This window comes from Lathamus discolor, chromosome 5, assembly GCF_037157495.1.
Source record: "Lathamus discolor isolate bLatDis1 chromosome 5, bLatDis1.hap1, whole genome shotgun sequence".
Taxonomy (NCBI): domain Eukaryota; kingdom Metazoa; phylum Chordata; class Aves; order Psittaciformes; family Psittacidae; genus Lathamus; species Lathamus discolor.
This window is the reverse complement of record NC_088888.1, coordinates 121,366,874-121,394,324: the sequence shown is the minus strand read 5'-3', so window position 1 is coordinate 121,394,324 and position 27,451 is coordinate 121,366,874. Positions and strand designations below refer to the sequence as shown.

At 42.6% G+C, this 27,451-nt stretch overlaps 1 protein-coding gene across 6 annotated transcripts in view; it reads right to left on the bottom strand.

The window, feature by feature from the left end:
- Positions 1-27,164, bottom strand: part of XPO1 (exportin 1) — a 40,934-nt gene extending 13,770 nt beyond the window's left edge. The window contains exons 1-12 of one of the 6 annotated variants that reach the window (XM_065682380.1): positions 27,005-27,164; positions 26,274-26,329; positions 22,385-22,516; positions 18,615-18,716; positions 14,668-14,740; positions 5,433-5,494; positions 5,311-5,355; positions 5,043-5,224; positions 4,619-4,667; positions 4,416-4,535; positions 4,191-4,319; positions 2,654-2,812 (exon numbers count right to left, since the gene is read on the bottom strand). In XM_065682380.1, coding sequence (XP_065538452.1) covers positions 2,654-2,812; positions 4,191-4,319; positions 4,416-4,535; positions 4,619-4,667; positions 5,043-5,224; positions 5,311-5,355; positions 5,433-5,494; positions 14,668-14,740; positions 18,615-18,716; positions 22,385-22,510 — 1,047 coding nt within the window. In that variant the 5' untranslated portion in view covers positions 22,511-22,516; positions 26,274-26,329; positions 27,005-27,164. Of the gene's footprint in view, positions 1-2,653; positions 2,813-4,190; positions 4,320-4,415; positions 4,536-4,618; positions 4,668-5,042; positions 5,225-5,310; positions 5,356-5,432; positions 5,495-14,667; positions 14,741-18,614; positions 18,717-22,384; positions 22,517-25,544; positions 25,619-26,273; positions 26,947-27,004 lie in introns of those variants that run through there. The other 5 variants (XM_065682379.1, XM_065682381.1, XM_065682378.1 and 2 more) reach the window with 5 other exon arrangements.
- Positions 27,165-27,451: the final 287 nt, after the last annotated feature.

Genomic DNA, 27,451 nt, shown 5'->3' with positions numbered 1-27,451 from the left:
TGTCCTATCCGGATACTGATAAAATGCCAGATTAACATCAAAGTTAGAGAACGAGAAGCATAACAATCGCTATGCTGCCCCTCCGTGACATGGTTTAGTGGTGGTCTTGGCAGTCCTGGGGTAACGGCTGGACTTGATGAACTTAAAGGTCTTTTCCAACCTAGTTGATTCTATGACATTACAGGTCAGTTCTGGCCTGCAGAGGAACTCAAAACCAAAGCACACTGTCAACTGCTGTTATTTTCCATATATATATCAATTCTAAATCTAAGGTAGCCTAAAGACATCTTTAAAAGCGGCAAAGCCAAATCAGCCTGTCTGTAAACTATCGAACTTGCAGCCTCTGGAGCTTCTGCAAGGCATTTTGGTTTAGAGCCTCAAAAACCCTTCAACAGCTAGTTGCAATGACTGCTACTGTCAAAGACCGCTACTTTGGTCTGGATCCTTATACCCTGAAGAACTCAACCATCAAAGCCATACTGATGCCTTGCTTTCTACAGAAGTCATCTATCAGAACACTTTCAACCTCTTCACTGGCGGAACAGCCACAGCAGGCTGAGGAGGGAAGGCCACTGATGCAATTCTGACAGGCTGAGGTACCAACCATAGAGATTAAGAACTACACACGTCTTTGCCTAGCTTATTTTTCAGTGCCCTGGTGAAAGATACCAAAGCAACAGCCACCAGTGGACAGCACAAAACAAATCTGAAGACACTTTCATTGCATAGGTACTGCAGCAACTCAGAGCATTTGAGACGACAAGGACCTGACTGATTCAGCATCTCTATCTACAGTGTCAAATGAGGGCTTCAGAATGACCACACATTAGTCTCAGACACATCATTTTTTCTTGGTAATTTCACTTGAAATAACTTATGCCGCTTCCTCCACTTGTCTAAACGCCTCCAATGAATCCATGGGCCAATTTCAGATCTGCTACATCCAAAGTGTAGGAATAAACAGGTTAGAATGACATGGAGCTTTAACGTAGTTGTGTTCTTAGGTTCTATCACAGCAGAACTTACAGAAGTGAAATTCATCATCACTTTAGGCCAGCCTAAGAACTCTGTGAAGCATTTCATCATCCTATGCAAGACAACACCATCCAGACCTGAGCTTTGTAAATGTCTGTTTCAAAGAAGAATTTAACACAGCTCTGCTGGACAAGAGGCCAATACCTAGCAACTGCACTCCAGCTTACACACAGTGACAAAGGACACGAAACAGCTTCAGCCTTTTACACAGCTCTTCCTAATAAAGCCTCAACATAAGTAGAAACTTTTGCTGCACTCCCCCAATCCACAGCTATTTTGAAAGCTTACTCTTTGCAAGTTCAGGAATTATCTGGGAACTGTTGACAGTTGTCCCTTTTTAAAACAGTAAAGTTTAGTCCATCTTCTACATGAGCTGCAGTCTGATATTTGCAACCAAGTTATATTAATACAGCTTTTTTGTAGAAGACCTCTAGAAGAAACATATTGAGATCACTAGCTGGAAAACAGACTAGAATTGAGATGGACACGCTAGAGAACACCTAATCGAACTGCAAGATGTATTTCCCCTTCCCAGTGGACCCTGGTCTTCAGGTCTGTACTGTGGTATTGTTCTTCTATCTCTGTCTCAAGGCAGTTCCTCACCCTATCGCCTCCATACCTGCACATGGCTTGGTTCTGGGCACAGGAAATGGTGCTTCAAGGGGCTGTGGGGCCAGTTTCATCCCCTTGGAGCTCAGCAGTGGGAGAGGGATAGCCTCATTTCCCAAAGATCAACAAAACAACTGGAACTCCCTGATTTTGTGATCCAGCCCCACTACCACATGAGGTAGTACCTTCAGCATTTAGTAGTCCCCTAGAATTTCAGCCTTGCCACCCTTCATTCCTAGCTCAATTTCCACAGATCCCCATGGTTTTGACAGGGAAGCTGCACTTTAGTGTCAAAATAGCAAAGTATGCAGCAGTCTCCAAGAAAGGAAGGGAACAAGAAAAGAAAGACAACTGTAGATCTTGTTCACAGCTGTAACAGCTGATAATCGAGGCCAGCAGGTCCTCTTCCAAGGCCAGTAATACTACAATGAAGCATGCAGAGTAGCTTGGTAGAGCTCTGCCACTACACACAGCTTTTACTACATCGAAACAGAGCATCATCCTTGAGGATGACATTCAAAGCCTTTCAGTTAATCTTCAGGAAATGAGGCAACAAGCTACACCGGGACGGAAGCACTGAACCACAGCATGTGTGTAACACAAAAACGTAACTGAGCTGCTCCATACAGACTGATTAAAGTCATAGCAACACTTTCTCCAGGAGAGTTAAACAGCAAAAAAGGAATGTCAAGACCCGTGGAAAAAATATATGGATTTATTTTAAAGCAATATTTAATTCTTTGAGGGAGGAACAAGTAAGAGGAGGGAGGAGGGACAGACGTATGTCTTCAGACAGATAGGATCACTGAAAATAGAAAGCCACCGAAGCACATTAGGAAGCAAATCTGAAAGGCTTTTTGTATTCATGTGATTTACTAGCTACAAAGAAAATAGGGTTTTCTTCCCCACCCCTTTAAGTACAACAATCGAGAGACTGTGTTAGTATCACATCCTTTGATTACAAGGACACACCTGTACATCTTTAAAGTGGATAAGCTGAGCAACGTACCTCCATTAATGTTTCCCTCAGATTTAATCTTTTCTCTATAAGCTGGCCATGTTCTTTGAGGAACGTGCAGAGAAACAAGCTGAGATTCTGGATGAAGTTCTGTTCATCATCTTTTCCATTTGAGTACGCAAGTCGGATATTGGTATTTAAAGGAAGCATCTAATAAAAAGAGTGAGCATTAAGGAAAGATCTTCCTTTTAATAAAGGCGTAGAACTGCTATATTTTCACAAATATGTTGCTTCTTTTATAAACAAGCCCTTCTGCTTTTCATGGGAGCCCCCTTTACAGAGCTTTACTAAAGTCTTACAGCTTCATTTCATCCCAAAATGGACAGCAAGAGGAAAATGCAAACAGACACAAGAAGTTCCAATGAACTAAACCTTTATCCACCCCTTGGAACAGCAGCTGTAAACAAGGAGAGTATTTACTCTATCAGAGACATTTCCAACCGGCTTTGGGCAAAGATGTTCCAAAAATGTGTTTGTTACCTGCCCCAGTAACATTAAGTTTGAAAACATTACATCATCATAATGTTAGAATAACATGAAATGCCTCCTCCTTAACACTTCGAGATGAGTAGGGAAGGCTCTGAAGGACACTGGAATATGTATTTCAGTAAACCTGTAAAGATCTCTGGCACCTCTTAAGAGATGCATTGGCTTTTAAATTCTACCATCATACACATGAAACAGGTTCAACACTGTCATAAAATAGTGTACTACACTACTGTTAACACTATTAAGCTATAGAATAGAGAGAACAAAGTTGAACGCTTTTGCTGCTGCCAGGTTTTGTGTGGTTTTGATTGTTCTCCACTTTCATTTTACAAAGCCAAGAGTCAAATATTTGCAATGAATGCAACAGTCCGCATCCAATCCACACACAACGGTCATCCTAAAACCCTGTAGGTTGCAAAACATGCAAAACACCCCAATTTAGGCCAGGTTAAACCCAACTATAAATAACCCTTTAGCTCCACTTAAGCTGGGGGAGAGAGAGAGCATTAAAAGCAGCATGTCTGTTCTAACATTGCAAACAGAGGCAAAACCAACCCCAAAACCACCAAACCTTCTTCAACTGTCACAAAGATGCAAATACAATGAGGAAAGCTACAAACCCATGTACCTGAATCTGAACTGCTCAGAGGGTAATCATCAACTTATATAAAGCAGAGCTTTGTATGACAAACATGTCTATCAGCTTCAAACATGAAACAGAAACTTAGTCAGGTCAGTTCAGGTCTTTCAAGTCTCACAGGGCACGTTTTGTTGCAACTCTCTCAACTTTCCCCACCAGTCACAGCCTTAGTGCTCAAAATACCTCTTAAATTAATCAGATCAATGCAACAGAAATATAGCTGTGATCGAGAGTCAGAAAAATACACTTAACATCCTCTGATCAAGCCATAAGTATCACTGACGAACAGTATTTGTCCTATCGAGACCTCTATGATGAACACATAAACGCAACTTGGTTCTACAGGAATGGATTTCGTGAAATGAAGAGAGCCATGAGGTGGGTTACAAAAAGCATTACCTGTTTTAACTGCATCATGGTCAGTGTGAAAAGCGTTACAAACTGTTCTTCATACTGGCTTACACTGACACCTGCAATCTCTGTGAGGCACTTCAAAGAGACGTTTCGAAACATGGGGACATTTAAGAACTGGTGAGAGAAGAAAAGGGTATTGTGAGTGTTACACGCTAAGCTTATTTCCAACTGCTATTTGAATTCAAGGGCTGTCAGTTCTGGCATGAGTACCTTGTATATTAGTGTGCTGATTAACTTGGTCTCAAATATATATCCCAGAGGAATCCAGTTCAGAAATCGTAACAAAGTCTCCAAAGTTGCTTGAACTAAAGGAGCATTTTGGGAGTTTTCCTGCAAAGGAACATTAATGTTTATACCACTGTTAGGCATGATGGGGGAACCTTTAAAAAGAGCATTATAGAAACAAGACTTACCATTACAAACTGACACAGCTGAAATATCTGAGAGAATTCATTGCACATGCTGTAAAAGATAAAAATAATTAAGCACTTCCACATTCCACAGCATCTGCTTTAATCACAGTATCTGTGCTCACAGAACAGGGCCTGAAGACCTTGAAGCCTGTGCCTGCAAATTCTAGCTTGGAAATAGAAGCAATGCTGAACCTAAAAGGGTAGGAACCATCAGTCAACAGATACTACTTGCAGTGAGGTAGAAATGTGTGTACAAAGAAGTTTGTTATTACCTGACAGTACTGCTAAAGGAAGAATCAGTAACCCACTCAGCCTCCTAAATCAAATCAGACAGCTGTAGGTGTGCACTTGAAAGTGAGAGCAACTATTTAGCAGCAAGCACAAAGTCTGCCCTACTTATTAAGATGTAAATATAGATACTTGCCTGTCTTTCAAATGCTTAGCTTTCACTTGAGTAATCTGGCCACTGGAGAAATCAAACACTTCTTCGCTCAATAGCTTAAGGATCACCATATTGTTCTGACAAAGGCTTTCACTAGTCCTGCTTGCTCCCACAATATCGCTTATGAAAGTTGGCCAGTGCTTTGGCCATTCCTGTTTCAGTATCTGTAAAGTGAAGCATCCTTATGTTAGATACACATGCAAAACCAAAGACTGTAACAGTATTTAGAACTTTATGAGCTCTACCTTACCTGAACAAGAATCATATTCAATTTCCCAATATACACTTTCTCTTTCTGGAGAAGAGAAGAGAAAAGTCAGGTTGTGCATAATATTCCCCTCCCTCTTCCTCCCCTGAAGAGAGCTCACTTACTTCTACACACGTTGGGTCAGATGAGGTCTTGATAATTAGGCCAACAACGTATTTTTTAATGCCTGCAGAAGAGTTAGGAATTCATTGTCAGCTCTGCCACACATCATGAATACAGTCATGAGTATTTGTGAATTCAGACTGCTCACATGCTTTTAAAAAGAAACACTGCCAAGGAGCATACATGCATTTCTTAGTGACCAACCCTCCTGACCTTAGTGCTAGATGGAAAAATCCACCTCTGTGTCTATTCTGCAAGAGCATCATTTCAAATGTACAAAATGGCTTTAAGGAGAAGCTATTTCAGTGGAACAAAAGGAAAACAGACTAAGGGTGAGAGTGTACTTATAGTAATTTGCAACAGATCAATGTATCAGCTTCCTAAAGGCTGCAAGAAATTGAGGAACATTGGTGAAACTGCACAATACTGCATTAGGCTGAAGATGGAAAGATGGAATTCAGCACTGCCCAGACCCTGAAATATGTTGCAGTAGGTACTTACGAATGCTACTGTAGAGCTCCCTCAGAGAAATGTGTTTCTACCCATCATGCGTTTTCAGACCATACCTAACAACTCCAACCTGGCGGATACACTCTTGCTGCCTCAGCCAAGTGTTTACAAGGGCAAGACAAAATACAAACTGGAGTCCATCAATAGAAATAGAAAGGAAACTCCAAGAGTAAACAGAGCTTTTTAAGCATGACTCCAGTTTAACACCAAGTCAGCCAGAACTGCACAGGAAGCTTTGGTAACATCACCTTGACTGTATATGAAAGTCCAGAGATGCTCCAGGTGATCCATTTTAAACAGCACACACAGCATTTCAAAGTGAAACACTGTGCCAGAGCTCAGGGAAGTTTCCCTTCCATCACCTTACAAGAACAAAACTGAAATCTCACTCACCAATACAGCACAATGCACTTGGATTTGAACTACTGTGCTTTCACAGCACACGTGGATGCTATGGATTACAAAGCTCTCGATGAATTTTGGTTTATTGATTTCGGTTTTGCTTAAAGTGACAATGTGTTAACTGGGGGCACAGGCTGTATTTAAATCAATTGTTCTGTTTCTGCTACAACTGTTTTTAAAGGACTTTAGAGTTTTCAGCTCCACCACAGGGAAAAACACCCCCCAGAAAAAAACCATAGCAAAACACTGTAGCAAGCTGTACTGCTTAAAGTTTTGTTTTGCCATCTAATCCTCAGCTCCCTCCTCACCACTCACTAAAGACAAGCAAACAATGGCTTTCCAAGTGACTTTTCAACACAATATCCATATCTAAAGCCATTCTGTACAAAGCCATCTGAGTCCAAGAAGAGGCATGCACAGAGGATCTGGAGTGATGAATTAGGTGAACATAACTAATAGTTCTACTTAAACACAGCTTTAACTGGATGATCAACCTGAGCACAGCAGGGATTAAACACTTCTAACAAGGCAAGTGTTTTCTTGTCACAGGGAGGTGTTACAATAGGTGAATGTTTTCCTATTCAAATCCATGAACCCAAAACCTGGTTTCAATCCCTTCTTCAACAAAGACAATCACCTGACTCATGCAGACAGAAGCATACGTTAAAGGCTTAGAGCCAGTTGTCACTTCACTGAGGAGGATGCCTTAGGTTGAAGGCTTTCATTTTCCCATAACCACTATTCTATATTTTAAGACATTTCTAAGGCTTTACCAGAACTAGTCTTGGGGTTTTTTGCCTTTCAAGCCTGAACAACAAAATTAGCAGTTTGGTACCTGCATTCTCATGAAACCTGGAAAAATCAGGTCTAGACTTTGAGCCATTAAATACAGGGAGCGGGCTGCTCTACAGGTTGTTCTGATAAATGAAACTATTCATCACTATCAACTGGGATCAATCCCCACTGCTCCAGAAGAACTGTCACTAACAAAGTAAATATCACTGTCAGTCACCAGGTAAGAGCTCTTACCAAGCACAAGCATTAGGCTGACATCACAGGCCTGGCCTACTATTTTAAAGCTAAAAAACCCCCCCTCTTCCTGAAGCATTACAGTCATTCACAAATGAAACATGAAAGCCCCCAAAATAGTATGGAAATAGGTTTGCAGTGCCAGAAACTCAACTGTTGTAACTGTCTGCCAAACCACTAAGGAAAGCCTACTGTTGCAACTCTGTATTTCCAAATGGAATTAGAAAGTGAGTCTTGTTCTTATTAGACTCCAAAGCTACGTATTTTCCATCCTGCTGCATCAGTAGTACTATGTAGTTTGGTTACAACTTCAATGTTGTGCTACCAGCAATCTCACAGATAAAACGAGTTGCTCTGCTCCAAAGCTTCTGCATTGAGGGGAAAAAAACCCACCCATAATAATAGTAAAAATTAATTACTATTAAAACAATTGTCAAAAAACAACCTAAGAAGTTTGCTCCTTTCCACACACACACACTGCAGGCATTGAAGGCCTTCAATTCAGTGAAAAAAGGCATATTCTTTAGCCTTGAAAAGCAGCAGCTCTCCAATTCTCAATATCTTTTTTGGTTTAAATGGCATTTTCTACCTGAAACTACTGAAGAATCACGGGGTTTTAATATTTAACAGCTCACTCCTGGTAGCCCTGCTCTGGTGAGGGGTTGAACTAGATGATCTCCGATGTTCCTTCCAACCCCACTCATTCTGTGATATTATTCCATAGGAAAGAATTCCCAGTAGAACAAACACATTTCAGTTTTGTAAACAACACATCCAAGAAGGTGTTCAAGGGTTGTAGTCACTGGATTTACTAAAATCAGAGTTTTAAGAACTTAAAGGAAGGGTTACTTTAAGGAGGCAGCACAGGGCATGCACAAGCCACGCAACCACTGCCCGGGTCTCCTTCAACCACAGGAGCAGCTGAACAAGTCTTGAAGATGGCAACAACATAACTGCCAAGTTCAGACCCTTCACTGAGACAAATGGGAAGAGACAAACCTTCCAATGGAACAAAAGAAAAACCCAACACCACCACCCAGGACATGCAGCATTCTTCAAGGACCATCCAACATCACAACTACACTGATCTCATGACAACCTGTGACCAAAGGGAGGCAGATCCCGTTTTTCATTGAGACAGCACTGACAGTCCTACTACCTGCTCAGGAACTTGTTCAGTCTCAACTAGTAAAACACAGTTCCCACAAAGGTCAGTCATTTTACAACTGTTGTGCAACAATCTCCTGCCAGCTCAGCTCCCTGAACCAATTCAAAGGGCCAGAGAAGCACCAGTACTAGGCTCCAAGACATCACTAAGCGCTCAGGTGAGGAACACTCTTATCCACAGCAGTTTAGCAGATCAGCCCAGCTGCAACATCAAAATATGTTCCAATTATCAGAAATGATGGCCATCAACACTATCAGAAGGCCTGGACAAGCATCACTTATCTGGATGAGCATTAGATATTGCAGTCCTTCCTGTAAAAGTCGCTCCACTACAGAGGCAAACATAAGCAACACTGAAACACTTTCCAAAGGGAAAGTGTTTTCACAAGTGACCCAAGCTATGCAATAGTTGGGAGCTGAACTGAGACACTGAGGAACATCCCATTATGCAAAACTGGTAAGTTCTGCAGTCTAAACTTCAACAGCGTGAAATATCCATGAGTTTAATCTCTGAACATTCTTTTAGAAGCAAGTGCATCCCATCAACTGTTTAACCTGAGCTCCCATCATGACCAACACAGCATGTTACCATGAATGCACAGTAATCAGACAAAAGCATTTCCTGCACTTAAGACATACAAGCACATTTCTTGATTCAGCTAGAGCAGAAGCATCCAGCAAGTGTTGAAAGCTATTCTAGCGGGTGCTGCAGATGCAAGTTTACACTAATGCACTAAAATTCAGAAATTCTCTGCTTACATCAAAGAATAAGAGGCATATATAAAGCAGGCGGACAATGTAACTCAGCCAATTATCATCAGTAAATTAGGATGTCAAACCCTAAAGCTGAGTTGTCCCCTCCAGGGATGGTTGTATGCATACACACTTATACTGAACTGTTTGAGTCCCAAAATGCCATCTTATTTTTAGTCTTAAGAAACACTGCTTTCCTATATCATCCTAAAAATCACCTATTCCCATTACTGAACCCAGTCCATTATGTGTTTCCTTTTCAATAGAAGAGGATGCATCATGAAAATCCTGATAAAGGGCACAGAGCTTGTCTTACACACATAAGTGCCATGCAGTTCATAGAATGGTTTGGGTTGGAAAGGACCTTAAGATCATCCAGTTCCAACCCCCCTGCCATGGGCAGGGACACCTCACACTAAACCATCTCACCCAAGGCTCTGTCCAACCTGGCCTTGAACACTGCCAGGGATGGAGCATTCACCACTTCTTTGGGCACCCCATTCCAGTGCCTCACCACCCTCACAGTAAAGAACTTCTTCCTTATATCCGATCTAAACTTCCCCTGTTTAAGTTTTAACCCATTACCCCTTGTCCTATCACTAAAGCCCCTAATGAAGAGTCTCTCCTCAGCACCCTTACAGGCCCCCTTCAGGTACTGGAATTTATTCCCTTCATTACACAGAATCAAAACGCATCTCTTCCTGAAGCAGGCCAGAAATTTCCATTAAAATATCTCATCATTCCACACTCTTTGTAACAGCTTAAACTGCATCAAAAGCTTCACACTCAACTCCAGAGCCTTCCTGTGAGCCACTGAACTGCGTCTCTCTGAACACTTCACTTTGAGGAAAGTTGTACAAGCAATTCAGGTTTCATAATGAAGAAATGCTTATCCATTCCAGCTCAAAACACTCCAGACAAGCTCACTCTGTTCACAGGAACTGAATTTCATTACCTATTGCAGGATTAATGACACGTATCACTGAATTGAAGACCAAGAAGGCCTTATTTCTAGCCAGGTTTTCACACTGTAAGAGAAAATCCTTCCGAGACTACAGCACTTTAATCAAATTACATCCTTTGTAAGTACTATTAAACAATCAACTCTACAGAATATCAGAGTTTAAAGCAATTTACTATCACCTCTATAAACTGCAAACTTTTGCTTGAGAAAGACAGTACAATCCTCTGGAAAAAAGCCAAATTCACTATGAGATGTTCTGGGATATGCCACCCATCTTTCACTAAAGCAGCCTCAGCAAGGTCTGAATGAAAACCACATTACACCATTTGTATACGTGTAAGCAATCCAAAACATTCTCTTAGGGACTAAATGCGTTATGCAGAACAAATCTAACCCATTGCTATGGTCTATGACGAAACATGTCTCAAGGCCCAATGCGCAGGCCAGGCACCAGATTTAACCTCATTTCACCAGTTCTGTGCCCCATAAACTCCACTCCTGTCTAGATAACCTACTGGTTCAAACTACAAACTCCAAAACCAAGAAAAAGCAGACACATCACTAAGTATTCCTGAAAAGTAAATCCATTGTTTTGTCCAATTCCCACTTTAGAACTATGGGAGGATACAGACAAGCTCTCCAAATGTGCCTACAATCCTCAACCTTCAAAATCAGTGACATCTGAGGAACATAAAAGCTTTCTACGAGTGTCCTGGGTTCAGCTGTAACAATCATTTTTCTCCTTCCTAGTAGCTGATGCAGTGCTGTGTCTCACCTTTTCTCTGAGGACAGTGCTGATAACACACCTATGATTTAGTTATTGCTAAGTAATGCTTACCCCGAGATCAAGGACTTTCAGTCTCTCATGCTCTGCCAGTGAGGAGGAGAGCATGAGAAGCTGGGAGGAAGCAGAGACAGGACACCTGACCCAAACTAACCAAAGGGGTATTCCATACCACAGCACATCATGCCCAATATACAAATGGGGGGGAAGTCACCCAGAAAGCCCAAATCACTGCTCAGGTTGGGCTGGTTTTCAGTCGGCAGATGGTGAGCAATTGTATTGTGCATTCCTTATGTTTACTGGGGTTATTTTCCCCTTTCAGTTTTACATTCTCTCCCCTTGTTACTTCCCTTATCATTATTATCATCAGTTTTGTATTATACAGTTATTGGACTGTTCTTATCTCAACCCATGGGGTTTATATTCTTTCCATTCTCCTCCCCATCCCACCCAGAGTGAGTGAGCATAGTGCCGAGTTACCAGCTGGGCTTACACCACGATTACAAGTCAAAAGGTACCATGCCAGAAGAGCTCAATTAAAAGCAATTTTAAAATAAGAGCAAACTTAAGCAAGGAGTTTCAAGGCTAAAGAACACATTTTCCTACTTGCATTTGCAATTTGGAAGCTAAAACCTTCCAGGCATTCTGACCGCAGCAGTAACAAAGGCCTGGCTAACCTCAAGACCCAACAAGTCATTCTAAGGTACAACTGGAGGTACAGCTTGGAAAAGACACACAACTAAAAGGTTACAGTTCAGGCTCTATAATTAACAACAGCTTTGGAAACAACCTCCCTGAAAATTCTGGGAGAAATACAACTTCTCCATTCACTGACAACTCAATTCAGGCTGCTCTTCACTTCAACGCTTAAGCGCTGCTATTGCTACAAAGGGAGAACAGTATTGTCTCACAAATGGATTTAGCTTCATCTTAATCAAACATAAGATCTGTCAGCTGTATTTACTACACAAATCAAATGAGACATGTTAAGTCTTATAAAGGAAGATATAAGATAAAATTAACTGATTTATAACCCGCAGGAACTGTCAGTAAGCACTGCTTTGTTACACTGAGCTTGTTTCCTGCACCCGTATTTTACTAGTTACTTCAAACCGGAAAATCCTGTCAACTAAAGGAACAACTGGAGCCAGGATGAAAAACCCCCTCAATTTAACCAGTTTTCTTATCTCCCAGGTAATCAAAGCACCTGAACGAGTTCTGGCACAGTTCTTTTGTACCAGCCAGCACCATCAGCCAAAAAAATAGAACACCAGCTACCACTACAGACCAAATGAAACTGGATTAGAGAGGAAACATTGATTCTCCCTCCTAAACCACTGAGGTCAAGATGCCACAGTAGCTAAATACATTCAGTTCCTCTTCTACTGATGTACAGGAGAAACGAAACAAGTAAAAACCAACTAACCCAGTTCCCCTAAAATACTGAGTCCTTTCACAAATACCTGTTTAGCTCTGTGAAAGGGAAAAATATTTTGTAAGGTTGAACTAAAGACACACATTATAGAATCACAGAATGGCATGGGTTGGAAAGGACCTTAAGATCACCCAGTTCCAACCCTCTGCCATGGGCAGGGACACCTCACACTAGACCATGTCACCCAAGGCTCTGTCCAACCTGGCCTTGAACACTGCCAGGGATGGAGCTCTAACCACTTCTTTGGACAGCCTGCTCCAGCGCCTCACCATCCCCCCCAGTCAAGAACTTCCTTCTTACTCATTAGGATAAAGGATTCCCCCTCCCCAAAATCTTCAGGAAAAAGTACAAAAGTCAGGGAAAAAAAAAGTAAGAATACTTGAAAGTGACTGCACAGCTACTGAGAGTAACTTTATTTTGCACTGCAATGTACTGAGCTACAGACACTGTCTTCTCAACTGACAGAAATCAGTCAAGCAGTGCTGTCACGCCTGCAAACAGCAAAGTAACTAATCTAAAGCACCAACTCAAATATATCAATTCCACAATTCATTTAACCAATGTATCCAATATTATCTTGGCATCTTGAGACTAAATGAGGTAGCATGATCTAAAACACAGCCAACCACTTCACCGTACCACCACGGTTTCTCACCTATTCCGTGCATTTAGAGTGTGCCTTTTTAAGACTTGGAATTACTGAGTTACATTCTGCATTTGGCACTGTATTTGGTTCCATTCCAAACTATCAAGTAAGCCTAACTTAGTGTCATTTCCTGTTCTACTACATCTCCCTTCACCAGTGGGCAGTAGTAAGCTGAGTTAACTACTGACTCTTTACTTTCTTCCTGCTCTGCTGCCACAGCCAAAAACATTAGGAGAGCAACTTCTAAATGCTGAAACTAAGTGCTCATATAACAAGATACAAGTCAAGATACTCCAAAGGCACACAGAAAACTGAACTTCAGGGTGCTCCCTTGATTTCTCAGGACATAGCTGTGCCCGAGCCTCAGTTGAACCCGCTTCCTAGAAACCTACAAGTGTGTTTGCAAGAGCAAAATGAATGTGAAACCTCAGTTTCACTTTCAGAGAGAGCTTTGCTTTATCTGTCAATGTACAGTTGGAAGGGATGGGGGAGGGAAGCTGAGAATGACCACAGAAATGTGGAAGTCTCCCTCAACACATTCTAATCAATATAGTTTCAGAACCAATGCTGAGTAAAACTGAGTAAAAATGTAAAAAACATCTAAACACCGTTAATGTGAACTCTCAGCATAACTCATAAAATTGTATTAACTTTAATGAGTTCCAAGACCAGCCCTTAGTATAAAGTCAAGTATGGAACGACATTCAATGTCAAAAATTGAAAGTAGTTGTACTTAATATTTTGAAGTCCAAGTGGCCATGGCTTGACAGAAAACTACATGAACAAGCACTAATCCTGTACCATCGAGGTACCTCCATTAACCATCTAAAACTCAGCAGACATTGCAAGCTGGGAGAGGGGAAAAAATAGAAATACATTAAAAAGTACAGGATTTATGTTAAGACTTCCAGACTCTGCAATGAAAGAAGACTGTGGATTTTCCCTACACTGTGCTGCCAATTAATGTAGCTGCACACACACTTACATGAATTAAAGCAGACTTTATAGTATTTCACTGCCTGGAAGAATGAATTAGTAGGTAAGACTATGCATTTACTTATGTTTCTACCTTAAAAGAATCACAACAGTTCACAATCTCCAAGTTACATAAATCTATCTACACATGCTACCAGCTGGACCATGCAGCCTACCAGAAACATGACAGGATACCGGTGGGGCCGTGTACACTCCTGTGTCAACTACAGAGAGCCAAAACTTCCACCTCAAAGCCAGGAGCTGACCTTAGAAGCTGCCTAGGGTTAGACCTCTTCAGGTAAATCAGTACAACACCTAAGCAATGATGTTGCAAAACTATCAGTCACAGGTTTTACCTTCACAGAATTTCAGGTGCTCACCGTCCCACCTGGACCACAGTCACAAAAGGGAAAGCTATGGTTGCATCATCCAGAAAAGCACAGATGGTCTTACTACATGACAAAAAGTTACTAACCTAATTGGATTTGGAGCTAAAAAATGGCTTCACTGGGGACTGACAGTCTAAATCTCAGTTAATACACAAAGAGGAAAAGACAAAAATCCCTCCCTACCTTCACACTGGTTCCTTGGTAGTATCTTCCATCTTGTTTTTATCACATTTTCCAAGATTTGCAGTCCATAATACTGAAATTGGAGAAGAACAGAATGTGAGTACATTACTGTAGGACTAACTAACTTTCAGGACTCTCATTCAATCAGACATTCACACTTAACATCTAAGACTTCAAGATTATTAATCTAACAATTTTCTTAAATATATATATGTCTATTCACCCATTTACTGAGGTTTCATGCATTTTTCTTTTCTTGCTTTATTCTTCACTACTCTAAGTCCTGCTGTTTGATCATGCTCACACCAGGAGGGGGGGGGGGGGGGGAAGTAACACTAATGAAAAGCCCTCACTCTGGCAGACAATTTTGGCTATCTGGAAAGTAGCAGCCAGATACGAATTTCAATCATAAATGACTGCTCATATGTTCAAGTATTAACACAACCAGGCTCCTAAAATATTTAGCAGCTTGGATGGTCTCAAGCTTCCTATCGTTCTTCTAAGAGCTGAAAAAAAAAAGGTCTTGTCTTAGCATCACATGTCCTGACACTGGCACTTCCTAAAGAAGGACGTCCCAAACTTCCCTGGACTGTTACTTTAGGAACAGCAAGACAACCCACAAGGTTTATTTAATTTCAATACCCACCCCAATATGGCAGCTATTTCTACTATTTAAAGATGAACTTTTGTGCTCAGTCAAAGAATAATAGAAATGTGAATAAACTCTTGGAAATCCTTTTACCTTTCAGGAATTCCTTCCTATGTTCTTACCCGAAACCGTTAGGTTTGCAAAGTAATCGGTAAGGCCACAGTCCCTCTGCCCATTTGTCCCTACTGCCAACTCACAGTAACAGGGAAAGAAGTTTGTGGTACTATGATGGAAGAACTTTAATATGTAAAACCCTATTAGCATGAATAGACAGGAGAGAAAAGGGGACGAGGAGGTTTGTTGTTATTTTATCTGCAGTGGATTAGGAAGAAAAAAAAAAAAAATCATCATCACATCAATGCCTGAAAGGTAAAACTCAAGTTTTCACAGTTCAAAGTTTGGCTGAGAATAAGAGTTCCTCTTTAAAATGGTTAGTTGTTATACATAGTAGGATCATGAGCATTTCAACCAAAGGGATCACGAACACTTCAGTTTCATTAAAAAAAGCACAGTGTCAACTGTCCCAAACTACATTGTATTAAAATACCACTTTTGCTGTTCTCAACATAACCTGTATCCCTTTGCTTCTCCATCCGACCAGGTTTCTACAAGCTTCACATATACATCCTGCATTTGCATTCTGTCATCTTCCAAAACTCTTGGGTACCAAGAAAAAGTATGCATTAACAGACTAGCAATGGTATTTTTCTTCTGCACGGTCAGCAGCAAAAGTTTATCAATGAGATTTTAAATCTGAATTTACTTAATTACTTAACATAAAAACCTAAATGAAATCAAGGGATGTTCATAGAAGGAAATGTGTGGAGACATTCTTCAGTAAAATGCTTCACTTCACGGGAAGTGATTTCAGACACTGCTACAGATTCACAGACACCATCTGCAACTGATCCAGGCTCACAAAACACCCTTACAAAAGCTTCTAACAATGCTGAAAATACACACATTGGTATCAGACAGTGCTAACATTCCTGAAGCAGATCTGAACACCAGTTAAATGTCTAGATTCTACAGGCACCTGGCACCTGCATCACTTACCCTTTCAGGTAACAGCTAACCACAGATGTTTTGCTCCCAGACTCTACCAGTCAACTTATTTAGCCTTTAAGACCAGAATGGCAAGTTTACTTTCACTTTACAAAAGCAATGGAATACCATCTACCACCTAAATGAAAATCCTGACCTAAACTACAGACAGACCTCATCTTCAGCCTTTTTCAGTTCCCTGCTTAGGATTTCCTCCAAGTCAAAGAAAAGGACAAGCACTTCTTGCAATTTGCCATACGTATTCCTCATTATCTGCCCAAACACCTAACTCAGATTCACACACCTTAAACTGTGAAGAGGTTCATGCTGTCTAGATTTCTATTCATTCCTTTGTACAGATGTGACTTCAATTCTGCTCTCTGCTAGTGTCTTGTTCCTCTCTTCCTCAGTACTATTCATTTTTCCTAACACTTGCATATGAAATTAAACCACAGCAGAAATGAAATCACTGTATGCAGTCTTCACCTACACATCCTTCTTGCCATACCATGTTTGAAGGCTTCCTCAGCCTGCCTGAACACTCTGCAATGGGCTTTCTGGGGTTTTCATCTTGGTTTTTAGCTTCACTTGATTTGATGGTTCTAATTTTTCCTTATTTCCCTGATAATCAGCTACACTAAATCCAGAAAGAAGTCACTGACACCAGTTACAAGTTTTCCTGTTTGAACTGTTGGAAGCATATAAAATCAACTCTTCCAATAGAAGACAAAACAAACCCTATCAACTGCTCATAAAACAAACCTTTCAAAGTCCATTTGCTCCTGGTTTGCTTATTTCTAATTAATAGAAACTCACTACCCAGTTATGTAGATGAGGGACAGGTAACAACAAAGACTGAAAAAAAAAAAGGCATGAAATGATCCCTATGGTAGAAACGTCTGTGATACCATTATTACTTATTCTATGCACCGAATCCCTTTCCCTCCCACCTCCCAAGAAACAAAAACAATTGATGAACAGAATTCAGTTAAAGGGAATCAAAAGGGTAGACCTTGTGGAGGCCTGCCGTCAAAGCCTAGCTGTGTCAGTTGCACAGGAAGACACCCCTTTTCTTCCTATTACAAGCAATCAACATAATGGAACATTATGATTAATATCAGGTAGTGTTAACAGCTTTAATTAAAGAAAAAATATGATTGCATAAAAGCCAAATGTCATAGTGCATAAATTTAGCACCAAATCATTTGCAATTTATGTAAATTGAAGAATTCTTTACCTGTTGCTTTCTTTCTGTTCCTTTAATCATCTCATTTTTCACAAGACAAATTTTGAGTTTTTAAAAATACTGTTGATAAATCAACTTAAACATTAGTAATGTCTGTCAGTATAAAAAGCAAAGTTTACCAGGCAAGCAAACAGGCAAACACTGTTACTTAAAGGTTAGCACTTTGAGGAAGTTCTTTAAACTCTTTTCCCCTCTACTTCAGAGAATGGAACTGCTTCATGAATAGCCCTGATTTCAGAAACCAGCCAAACACGGTTATTTTCTGTTCGAACACAGTGTGTATCAAGCAGAAAAACGTACATGTCAGTTATCTGAGAGAATAAAAGACAATGTATACACATTTCCATCAACTTTTCGCTTCAAACTTCAAAAGTCTTTGGTATAGCATTTAAAGTTGTAGAAAAAAAACCACCTGAATGCTGCCCCTTTTAGTCTCTACCACAGTGGATGGATTTAAACCAGCAGTACAAAGTAAATGTGTTCTGCACATCAGTAAAGACTAATCTACTACAAAGAGTTTGGGGTGTTTAACTTTCATTGATTGCTCAAAATCTTGTACTAAAAAGGTGTCCATTTTGTCTTTTATATACCTAGGGACAAATTCTCTCCTCAGTTACGTGCATATGGCTCTCATGATGATCAAGAGCAGACAAGCACTTATCCAAGGACAAAATGTGGCTCTAGGGGACTTGTCATTACTCAGACGTATACAGACACACACCAATCTTTGGAACTGGCACTATGCTTGTATGTGCCTTGAAAAAAACCCTTATATTTCCAATTTAGCTCTTCCTTTTTTTATAAAAAAGGGAGAAAAACTCTTGCCAATATAAAAGGTTTGTCCTTCTTTTGTCCATTTACAGTTCTTGTTTAAAGCCAACTTTGGAAACAAGACAATAAAATGTGGCTTGAATCAAGAAAGTCTATGGCTAAAAATGAGATACCTTCCTCAAAGTTTATGAATGGAAGAAAGAGGAAATCCAAATAAATAAAAGTTAATTTGCTTACTTTGGTATTCATGTTCTGAGAGAACTCCAAAATAGTATCAACTCTTGTCCACGCATCAGGATGTTCTTTTAAATGAGTCAAGACTTCCTGTGCCATTCTTTGCTAAAATCAAGTTTAATAAAAAAAGTATTAGCATTAGATTACTTAAGAAATTATATAGTCTCAGTGATGACATTAATATAGAACACATCTTTAAACCACTTATCCAAGAGTTACAGAACTCAATCAGGCGCAACAAGTCCCTTACACTTCCTTCTGTGTGACAGCTGAAGTGTTAACAACCGAACTCCAAAAACGCACTGATGCAACAGTCCTTTACTTACTTCCATACTGAAGAGTTCATCTAGAGCAGCAGTAAACATGCAAGAACAATACACATTACAGGAAAAACATATTAGAGAAGAGAATGAGGTTTTCTCCCCTTCAAAGAAGTCATCCAGGTATAATTGTATTCAAGGGCACCCAATCTTTCTAGTTCTACTGTAGGCATTCATATAAAGTGCTAGCTTTAAGAGTACTGTATCATGCTGTGAAGTTGTTGATTTTCTTTTGAAGAGCCAGGGAGCAGAGCATTAGAGATCTTCAATCCCTACTTTTGAAGAATCCCTTGGTATATCTAACAGCTTACAAAACAGTAATAAAAACTGGTTGGGGGGGGCACTGAGGGAGCTGGTCAGGCTAATGGTTTGTTCTTCCTTGGGACTAACCTTACCAATTCTTGTGCTAGATACTATGGTTTCAGTAACTTGCACAACCTCATCTGAAGCAGTTACACACTGAAATAGCCAAGTTCATTTTAGCTATCCTTTCAAAAGCCTGCGTGCCCATAAGCATTTTTTAAGGAGCCAAATGATAGCTATTTTCAAAAATGCAGTGTGCTGACAAATCTTGCTGCAAATTGCATCATCTCCACCATCAGACACTGTCTTACCAACAAGATGAACATTTTGCATCACAATCATCAAAACTTAGCTCATTCTTTCACTGTAGAGCCAATTCAATGGCATTACAAAGCAGTTAAAGCTTCACTTTAGGATTAACTTCAACAGAAATTACTATAGCTGTGCAGATTTCTAGTTTGCTGCAAGAACATACTTGGGCTAATCACCAACTGATGTAAGAAAATAATGTTCTTCAGTAAGAAAGAAACCCCATCAAGACCCAAAATCTATATATTTATCATGCAAGAAACACAAACTGGGCATGGGATTTACCAGATAAAAATTAAAAGCTACAACAGTAAAGAGCAAGGACATCTAAAATACCTGTACAACACTGGCATCCCTACTTCATGCAATTGAGCCTACAGTTCCCTGCCTGACACTGACCAGAAAGGAAACCGCTGTAGATTTGATATGGAGAAATACCACACCAATATTTCTGTTAAGTCCAAAAGCAGTACAACCATATTCTCACAGCATGACATCAGTGCTTTACAATAAAATAAATGAAGGGGAAAGAATAACTATTACTTCCAGGTTCAGCCTGGGTGTGTTTTTATAGTAGCCTCCCTCAGCACTTCCAATACTGCTGACATATCATAGGATCAAGTTTCAACACCAACAACACATATACAGCTCAATATTCCTCTCCCAAGCACTGCTGTCATAACCACTAACCCCTTTTCTGAACATCAATTTCTGTAGTTTCTTAAAACCCCTATAAACCAAACGGTAATACTGAATCAAGATCAAAGCCTCACTGGATTGTTGCTACCAAAAAAAGGGTACCAAATAACAAATAATCCTTTTGAACATGTGAAGACCTAACAGGCCAGTAGAATTAAGAGCTTGGGATGAGCCCAGGTAAACACCTATGAGTTGTCTCAAGTTGGTGCACTGGGGTGGGGTTGGGGATATTTATTCTTTCCAGAGTCATACACCAACAAAAAAGCCCCAAGAACAGAAAAAAAAGCAATGAGAAGTTAGGACAGAAAAGAGCTTCTTTCTTGCCTAACAGATAGCAGCAGATAAAGGCTTTTGCAAGCAGAGATAAGAATTAAGCAGAAGGAAGAGACAGGTGAATCTGAAAGCAAGTTCAGCATGGGCCATCCAGGCCACATTCTAAACCTTTCTTACCTCAGCATACACTCATCTATTCCAGGCAAACTACTGTTAATCTCCCAATTTTAATACTTAGTTTCCTAAGCTTCTCTTATTCTTGTCACCCTTTAAGACATGATTTGAGCTGACAGGCTCCACAGAGCAGTGACTTCTGAACTCCTTGCAAGAGGTAAGAGCTCAGACTCACTGAAATATGTCTCCACCTTTGAAAGCGTACTACAATAGGAAACCAAGCTCTCATTGAAGCAACACATGCACTCAAAAGAGGTTTCTCTCCTGATTCACTTTTGCCAGTTAAGTGCCACCTCTTGAATTTTTGCTTGTTATTAGTCTTCTGAGCACTAGAGACTAAACCCAGCTGTTTCAAGTGAAGAAACTTCTTACAACACCAGAACAATGGCAATTGGATTGTTGCATTTAGTGTTAATCCCCTATTCTCCTCATAAACCTTCCCAACTTTTTAAACTCCATTCAAACCAAACAATACTTTAAGCACCACCTACTCTGTAAGGCAGCACAGTACACAAACGTACCACAGAACAAGAACTCAGAAGTTCATACTCTGAAGGCAAAAGCTACAGGCAGTTTTCTGTCACAACATCATAGAATAGTTAGAGTCGGAAAGGACCTTAAGATCATGTAGTTACAGCTAGTAACTGTTTGAATTCGGGACACTCAAAATGCAAATACTTCAAGAAACAGCAAAGTATTTTTAAAAACCCATAGGAATTCACATTAAGTCTTACAAAAGCTTCTTTTCTTTTAAGACACACACAAAACAAGTATAAGCAAGTATATTACTGTTTATTCTAACAGCTGGAAGGAATAGAAAAGCATCAGCTACTTTGTCTCATTTTAATTCATTTATTGTTGTGCAAGAATATCTTAGGAAGAGATGCCCGACACTGAAACTCCCAATTTGTTAAGCACAAACAACTAACATTTGCCAGAACAGGACCTCTGCCAACGCCCTTGTAGCAGTACTTGCTTTCAACATTTAAGTCTTATTTCCGAAGTAGTTCAAGAAATACATCAAAGCAATACAAAATTCACTTTCAAGACAATATATGCAAGCCCACAAATGCACATTCTCCCAGTTTGAACTTAGACTTCACAATCTGTTCTAAGGCCAAAGAAAGAGTGCAAAAACCATCAGACGAACAATAACGGGGGTGGGAGAAGACACAAGAAAGAACAAACTCTTCTCTTAAACTGTGCGTGACATGGTTCTTTGATTTTCATGGTTTTCTGATTCTATGATTCTGAGTACAAATACAGCAATAATGTCATTAACACTTTTCTTTTAAATACAATCCTTCAGTGAAGCCAACATTAAATTTATGGCTTCACATTCCCACCCGCAATAATAAACTCCAGGTAACTCAGACCTTTCTCAAGAACTAAGTCAGAGAAGGCAAGCTGCAAGCAGAAGTGCCCTTACAAAATTTTACTTGGCAACACCTTTCAACAGCAGGAGGCACGCTAGAAATGAACACACACTAAACTTAACATTGTTCTAAGTGTCATTCCAATCTTTGTAACATCAGGCCTGCCTTTAAATTGGGGCATGTCAATTACCAGTGAGATTCCAGTCACTAGCAGAGGAAATTCACTAATATTACTGATTTTTATTGAATTCATTTTGCTCAACTGATTTTCCGTAAGGTGAAACATAGCCAAGAAACATAGGTTCTAAGTCCGCATTACCTGCGCGCCTTCTCCATGGTACAAGCAGTTCACCACATTGTCCAAGAGGTTGATATCCAGTTTCTGGTTAAAATCCAGCAGCTGGCGAGCTGCATGGTCTGCTAACATTGTCATAATTGCTGGCATAGATTACTGCAAAATAAACAAAAAAACATTAAGAAATTATTATTCTATGTAGTTACAAAGCAAGTGCTTCAACTTCAGCATCTCATTTGAATGAGGCGAGCTGTGTTAGCAGTACTGGACAGCACTGAACAAAACTCTCCTTCAGTCGCTGACCGAAGAGTAGGACAAAGTCTTTCTGAAGAATTCACCCATCATTGCCCCAACTAAATTCATAGAATCAACTAGGTTGGTTAAGACCATTAAAATCATCAAGACAGATCCAACCACTACTCCAGGACTGCCAAATTCTCAGGGTCTTCAGCAGGTATAGCACATAAGACACACTAGTCTACCAGCTGGCATTATGAGCAAGCTAAAACTGATTTCAAAGCAACTACAAACCCCTACCAGCCCCTAAACACACGTAAGCCACCAAGTCTGCTGGCACAAACACCTAGTATCATTACAACCAGAACACATACTGGAAATCTCAGACAGATGTTTAGTTTCCAAGCCCAACATGCACATTTAGAAGATCAATTCTGAAGAGCTTTTCAACAATTGGTTATGGAAGTAAGTGAATGTGACCTACATACACAGTAAGAAATTAGCCAGAGGATGCTTTTCAAATACTTTGGGGGAAACAAAAACTACACACAAGTAAAAAAATCTGCATTGAAACTAAGGCAGTTGATTGTTTGAAGGCACTTTGAGAGGGTGAACTGTGAAGTCAGCAGGTTACTCCACGTACCACATTAGGCCACTTGAAACTGAAGTGAAATTCTACTGGAGCTTTCAGGCCCCATAAAACCAGCCACACATGCATTAACTCTTTGTCCTAGATACTACGGCCTCAATATTATGCAAAGGAAGTCAGGTGGGGGGTGTGTGATTGTGGGTGTGGGTGATTGTGGGTGTGCATCTAGGATGCTTACCCACTGGAGACTGGTACAGGGCAATTGTGAAAAGCCAGAAAACTAGCCAGGAGCCACAGAATTGTGAATGGTTAAGTTATACTCTACCCTTTTCAAGCCACACACACCCCATCCCATGCTGGAAGCGTCTGATCAAGTTTATTGCTGCCTTCTCACAGTCGCTGGCAATCGTAACAGATTCCTACCTTCCCTTCTACAGCAGCTCTCTGCCATTCACCCCCCTTTTCAGAATCTTCATAAAGCTGCACTTGAGAATTAGCCAGAAGTCTGGACACTGCAAGAGCTTTACTATAACTTTTTCAGGGATATGTGCATACTCAGGAAGATACCATCTGAAACTTCCAGAAACACCCTCATACACCCAGCCAACCCCTTTAGAGTAAGCTAAAGTCAGATTCGCTCTTACTAAATAACCTCGTGTGCAAATAAGAATTCTCTTTATGCCTTGCATGTTTAAGTCATGCTCAAAAGTCAAGAGCAAGACAAACCTGTGCCTCAACCCAAGTAATTACTAATTAAGTGAAAATCCTACAGAAGCATAAAGACAAGGAAAATCTTTTGGTTATAAATGCTTATTTGCAAGCAGTGTCAAGGAACTTCATCTACTTCTATAAAGAAAGGTATTAACTTCAAAACCCAAACGTTTTAATTGTATTTTGAAGTAAACCACTCAGTATTACTACACTAATATAATCATTTTGAGAGCTCCATCTCAACATCCAGTCAGCCATCTACCTGGGAAGACAGAAGGAAATAAACATCAAGTAGAATAAATAAATCAAAACACTTCTGCCCTTTCCCCACAGTCCCTGAAGTTTACAAAATCCAGTGTTAAGTATAGAAGCAAGAACCAAAACAAAGCAGCAGGGAAGACCTATTTAATTATTTTAACTGAAGAGGCCACTTGAAAGCACAGCTCATCTGGCAGAGGGGCAGTAAGCAGCGCTATTAGAAGGGAGCTGCACCCACGAATAAGCTCTGAAGCTCAGCACAGTTAATTCTCCCACCAGACACGCCCCTTTTTGTTCACATCTGGCCTCTACCAGGAGCAGGGAAAGCACTATTCAAACTACAACAAGCGTCGTAAAGCAGTCGTTCCTCAGGTGGGGCCATTCATTTCTGATTTAAGCCTCTTTGGGTAGTTTTTAGGCCCTAAGAGCACAAGCGAGGAGCCACGTGACGCAGAGAAGTTATTAACCACATGGAAGCAGAAAGGAAATGTTTTGAATAGGGCCCTCTGCCACTCCCAGCATTATCTTCAAAATGACCTACCTACTGGCAAACTGAAATACAGAAATGGCGGCTTTGTGGTCAATACCAACTGCAATCAACTCTATTTCCTATTCATCACACTGCACCCACATGAAGCTTCTAATCTTTGACTGAGTACACTCCTATACTTCATTCCCCATCATGCCCTGAACTCCAGAACAGGTTTAAACCTCGGCTCCAAGAACCACCACTAATCAATTCTTCAATACTGTTGAGGAAATAGAAACAAAAAGTTGAATATCTGAACTATAACATAGCAAGAATCTGACATCTACCGAAGGTCAAAAGAACTGCATTTGCAGCACTGTTTACATAGTTATCCCAACTTCCAATGACCCTGGACCTCTAACACAACAGTTAGATTATGATATACTCGATATACTCATTTAAGCATGTCGTGCACGGGAACAGCAGCATACATTTAAGCAGTGAGAAACGTTGAGTATTCACAGCGAACACTCAGAGCACCTTCAACCTTAAAGCTCACTGGGGGCAGCGATTAAAAGCAAACAAAACCCCGAAAGAGACAACCTGGGAGAGTCACTCAGCCCCATTCCTCAGCATGCAGTTCCTCTACTGAACGCAAGTGAATTACCGCCCCAAGACCCTCTTCCAACGAATTAGTTGCATCACTTGTGAATTCCTCCAGCTGCACCGCATGGAGGGGAGCACACCGCAGCCGCATTACACTTCAAACGCACCCGCAATCGCAACGAGACGATCCCTCCCGTCCCCACTTCACGCACACGTGAATGTACGAGATGCAATCACACCGCTCCACCAACATCCTCCCGACACCTCGGAGCATTCATTTTCGGGCACGGCCGCGCCCGAAATCACCTCCTCACCCCAGCGCGGCGGCCTTCCCCTGCCCCCGCCGCACGGCCGCGCCGCTGCCCGGCTCACGAAGGGGATGCGGGGTGGGGGGGGGGAGCAGGCCCGGTGCGGCGGAGCAAGGCGCGGAGAGCGGGCGGGCCGGGGCCCTGCGGAGCGCGGCGGGCCGGCGGCGGCGCGGCCCCTCCCTCCCTTCTCTCCTCCTCTCCCTCCCTCCGCTCCAGCCCTGCGCTCTATACAGGGCCCCCCACGTGATCCAGGCGGACGTTTCAATACTGCTGCACAGACACACAAAAATATTTCTGGAAACTTCCACTCCTAATAATTTACAGATTATGTCCCTGCTTCGTGCCCGTACCCGAGCCCAACCCCCCCACCCGAGCCCGCTCCATCCCCTTCGTAACCACGGGCAAAGCCCCCGCCGTGCGGCCCCGCGGCCGCTTTTCCCGCAGCATGAGCGCTCCGCTCGGCCAGGCCGAGGATGCTCAGACCCCAAACCCCATTTTAAGCACACACACACACACAGCCCCCCACATCCCCCCCCCCCCCGGCCCCCTCAGGTTTCTCTCCTTCCACTTCGCTCTCTCCATACACACACACACACACACGCGGGGCCGTACCCCTCCCGCTGCCCCGCACCTCCTCCCGCGCGCTCCCCCCATTGCCCCCCACCACGTTCCTCATCGCGGCAACCCCCCCCACCCCACCCCCGACCATGCCCTGCAGCCTGAGCGCGGACTTACCTAGGTGTTTCTTACAGCCTCTTCCTTCAAAAAGTAGGGGTGGGTGAGGGAAGTTTCTAACCACACGCCAAAAAAAATAATAGGAAAATAAAAAAAGGCCACTAAAAATAACCCTTCCCCCCCCTCCAAAAAAAGAACCACCGAAGGGGTGTGGGGGGGAAGACGAGCGCACCCTCCTCCCTGCCGGCTATGGACGAGGAGCGCCACTCCTCCCCACACTACCCCTGCAAGAAGCGTGCCCTGGCCTCACTGCACTAAGCTCCCGGCACAAGCCCGCGGCCCCCGGGGCGGGCGCTCCCCTCGGCGCCTTCCGCTCAGCTCCGGCGCTCGGCCGCCCGCGCTCCCGACAGACGGGCCGCGCTCCCCTCCTCTTGCTCGGGGAGGGGGGAGGAGAGGAGGGGGGGGGGGGGGAGCTGGGGAGGGGAAGGGGGGTCGGCCTCCCGAGGCCGCTGGTAGGGCGGAGGGAACTTCTACCTTCCCGGCGGCCCTGGCTGCCCCAGGCAGGAGCGGCCCGGCGGGGCCCTGGCGCTGTGTCCCGCGTCGCTGGCTGCCCAGGCCCGGGCCCGCGCGGCCGGGTCTGTCGGTGCTGCTGCGGCTGCCGCCTTCCCCCGAGGCCCGGCGGAGCGCTCAGTTCAGCCCCATGCCCACCCCCCCCCGGGCTCGCACTAAACTTTGCCCCCTCAGCTGCGCCGGCGGCTCCCCCGCTACGAGCAGGTCACACGCACAGCGGCAGCGGCGGCGGCGGCGGCGGTGGTAGCAGGGACTGAGCGCGGCGCGTCTCCCCCTCCTAATGCCACAGGCTCGGAACCGGCTCAAACCGGTTCAGACTGGGAGATTCCATCTCGGTTTAGTTTTCAGCCCATGGCGCCGCGGAGCGTTTGGAAACCTCGGGCCTCCGCCCAGCTGGCGCTCCCATTGGTCCCGAGCCGTGCCGCCGCGCAAGCGGCCTCCACGCTCATTGGCTTGAGGGGCTGTCAATCACCTGCTGTCCTCGGAGGGGCGGGGGGAGCGAGCGGCCGCGGAGAGGGGGGGGGGGGGGGGGGATAAGAGAGAGGGGATCCGCCCCCTCTCCAGCCGCGTTTTGTGCGCAGAGGGGGAGGCGGGGGGCGAGATGCTGCTCGCTGATTGGTCGAGGTGAGCTGTCACTCAAAAGGCGGACGCGCCTCCGGGTGGCAAAC